General features: G+C 37.2%; 1 protein-coding gene across 1 annotated transcript; it reads right to left on the reverse strand.

Annotated features, from left to right (window-relative positions):
* Nucleotides 1–255: 255 nt before the first annotated feature.
* lsm6 (LSM6 homolog, U6 small nuclear RNA and mRNA degradation associated) lies at nucleotides 256–2,071 on the reverse strand. Its single transcript, XM_027031007.2, has 4 exons — nucleotides 2,006–2,071; nucleotides 1,393–1,491; nucleotides 742–855; nucleotides 256–460 (listed from the first exon to the last, which is right to left on the reverse strand). The coding sequence occupies exons 2-4, from the start codon at nucleotides 1,484–1,486 to the stop codon at nucleotides 426–428; spliced, it is 243 nt and encodes an 80-aa protein (XP_026886808.1). The 5' UTR covers nucleotides 1,487–1,491; nucleotides 2,006–2,071; the 3' UTR covers nucleotides 256–425.
* Nucleotides 2,072–2,512: the final 441 nt, after the last annotated feature.

A 2,512-nucleotide genomic window follows, 5' to 3' on the forward strand; every position in this document is an offset into this window, starting at 1 on the left:
TAGCCTCTATAAGATCTTCAAAAAGAAGCTGCAAACAAAAGGTGCCCAAGAAGCAATGTGCCACTTATGTCTAGCTTATTCTGAATAAGTTTCCTCACATGCTACATTTACTGAAATACATCAAATGTTGACAGCAATGCTACACAGACCAGAGGACCATGTGGTTCCAAAGATCTGTAAACATTGGCCAACAGTCTTTGTAAAAGCTGTGCTGTGCTTTATATACAATTGTGTGAAAAGTTTACAAACCAAACATGGGGGAAAAGAAAAGTATTTATTGCATTATATGTACATATAACACCAATACAAATTTCATCTTACAAAGAGGTCACTGAAAAAAAAAAAAAACATACGCATCAGTAATAAACTAACATAACAGGATATCAGCAAACACTGACTTGCACATATTTCAGAAGGCAGCAATTTCACATCTTTCTCTTCTGGGTACTGATGTACAACACTAGATAACAGATGGAGAAAACATTAGGGCAGGTAATCACATAGTTCATTAAAAACATTAAGATACTGTAAAAAACAAAACAAAAAACAAACAGTTTCATTTCAGCATTCATTACATCACCCTCCTGCTAAGAAGCCTTTTGTAGCAATATCCCTTTGTGCTGTGCGTTAGCACCCAAAAGCTGGAATAACCCAATCAACAAAAAAATTAAAAATCAATTAAAAAAAATAAATCGGTCTAAACCTCATTAAACTGCAGACATCACTTTTTCCATCACCTACCATTATTTCCTCTTAGGAAGGCATCTCCGTACTTGTTCTTCAGCTGGCCGTTGACATACTCTTCCGTCTGCTCCACAGCGATGTTCATGTATCCATCCAGGCAAGCAAGAACGCCTGCAGACAGCCACAAAGAAAACAGTGATGGTTCATGAAAGCCCCACTACACAACCTCCTTCAGAATCATTAACGGACTGTGGGTCATGGCTAATTATCAAGCCCTTATGAGCTGAAGTGGGTGAGTCAGAGCAAGAGAAACAGCAGCATGTACGTGCGGTGTCTGGCTAAAGCGAGTGTGAGCCCTGTACACGGGCTGAGGGAGAACCACACGTGTCCATACAGACAAGCAGAACTGCAACACTGTCACACATGTCAACACCTTCAATTTCAATCTTTAAAAATGCTGTTTAGATGATAGAGGGAACAGAACTTCAGCCATGTGACCACAAGTGTCTGAAAGAAGCATTATATGCAGGAAGGGTCAAGAATCTCACTTCAAAATATTTCTGCTATAATGCAGAATGATGTAGACAACGAGGAACACAGATTTATTAACTACACATCATCATGTCTATACATTTTTTTTACAATAGGATTTCCCACAAGTACTTTCACAATGAAAATATTGGCTTTGTGTTTCGTTTTGTTGTTTACCTCTGTAGTCCACGCCAGAGTTCAGTTTCACAACCACTGGTCTTCCAATGATCTGCTTCAAGAAATCACTAGGAGTCTGTTTTCGTAAACTCATCGTGACTAAGGGAGAAACCAAAGAAGTCAGTGAGTCTGGAGAGGGTAAAAGAAGCTGGTCAGCTAACTAAATACCTACACCGATACAGCCAGCCTGCGACAGCTTAAAACGAACCTACAAAATTATTCAACACATTACTACGCAGAAAACATAAACGACAAATTAGCTAGATAGCTAACTAGCTAATGTAGCAATGAAGCTAGCGCTCGTAGTACTTTAAACTACAAACAGCTAGCTAGCGGTACAGATAATACTAGCTAGTGTTGGGGTTGGGGTTGGGGTTGGGGTTGGCCAATACTAGCCAAGACTTTATCCATCAGTATTCAGCGCTAGCGTTAGTTAGCTAACCTAGCTAGCGTTGCTAAACTGTTGTCTGTCTAGCTGGAGAACAGGCCAACACTGACGGCTATGTGCCAATATTCCACTAGATATAAAGGTAAACTTTGTCCATGGAGAGAAATCCAGTTAATAAAACCCAGTTAATAAAATATATAAAAAATTAAGCAGCTCTGTACTCACGCAAGCGGTCCGTTAGTGACGTTCCCTGCGCGTCTAAGCGAAGCAGCGTTGAAGGTGCTCAGCCAATCAGATGCGCGGATTAAACTTTCACTGTACGGGAGCCGTCGCAGAACATTTAGCGAATGCGTTTCAAATAAGCGGTGTAATTGGGTAATTTTAGAAATGAACCTTTATACCTTTTAACACGCGGAGTTTCATTTATTAACCTGACGTGTGTGTGTGTATATATATGTATGTATGTATGTATGTATGTATGTATGTATATATATATATATATATATATATATATATATATATATATATATATATATATATATATATATATATATATATATATATATGTGTGTGTGTGTGTGTGTGTGTGTGTGTGTGTGTGTGTGTGTGTGTACTTCACTATTTTATATATGTGTATATATATGTATGTATATATATATATATATATATATATATATATATATATATATATATATATATATATATATATATATATACACACACATATAAAAT

This window comes from Electrophorus electricus, chromosome 12, assembly GCF_041902795.1.
Source record: "Electrophorus electricus isolate QZ-2024a chromosome 12, ASM4190279v1, whole genome shotgun sequence".
Taxonomy (NCBI): domain Eukaryota; kingdom Metazoa; phylum Chordata; class Actinopteri; order Gymnotiformes; family Gymnotidae; genus Electrophorus; species Electrophorus electricus.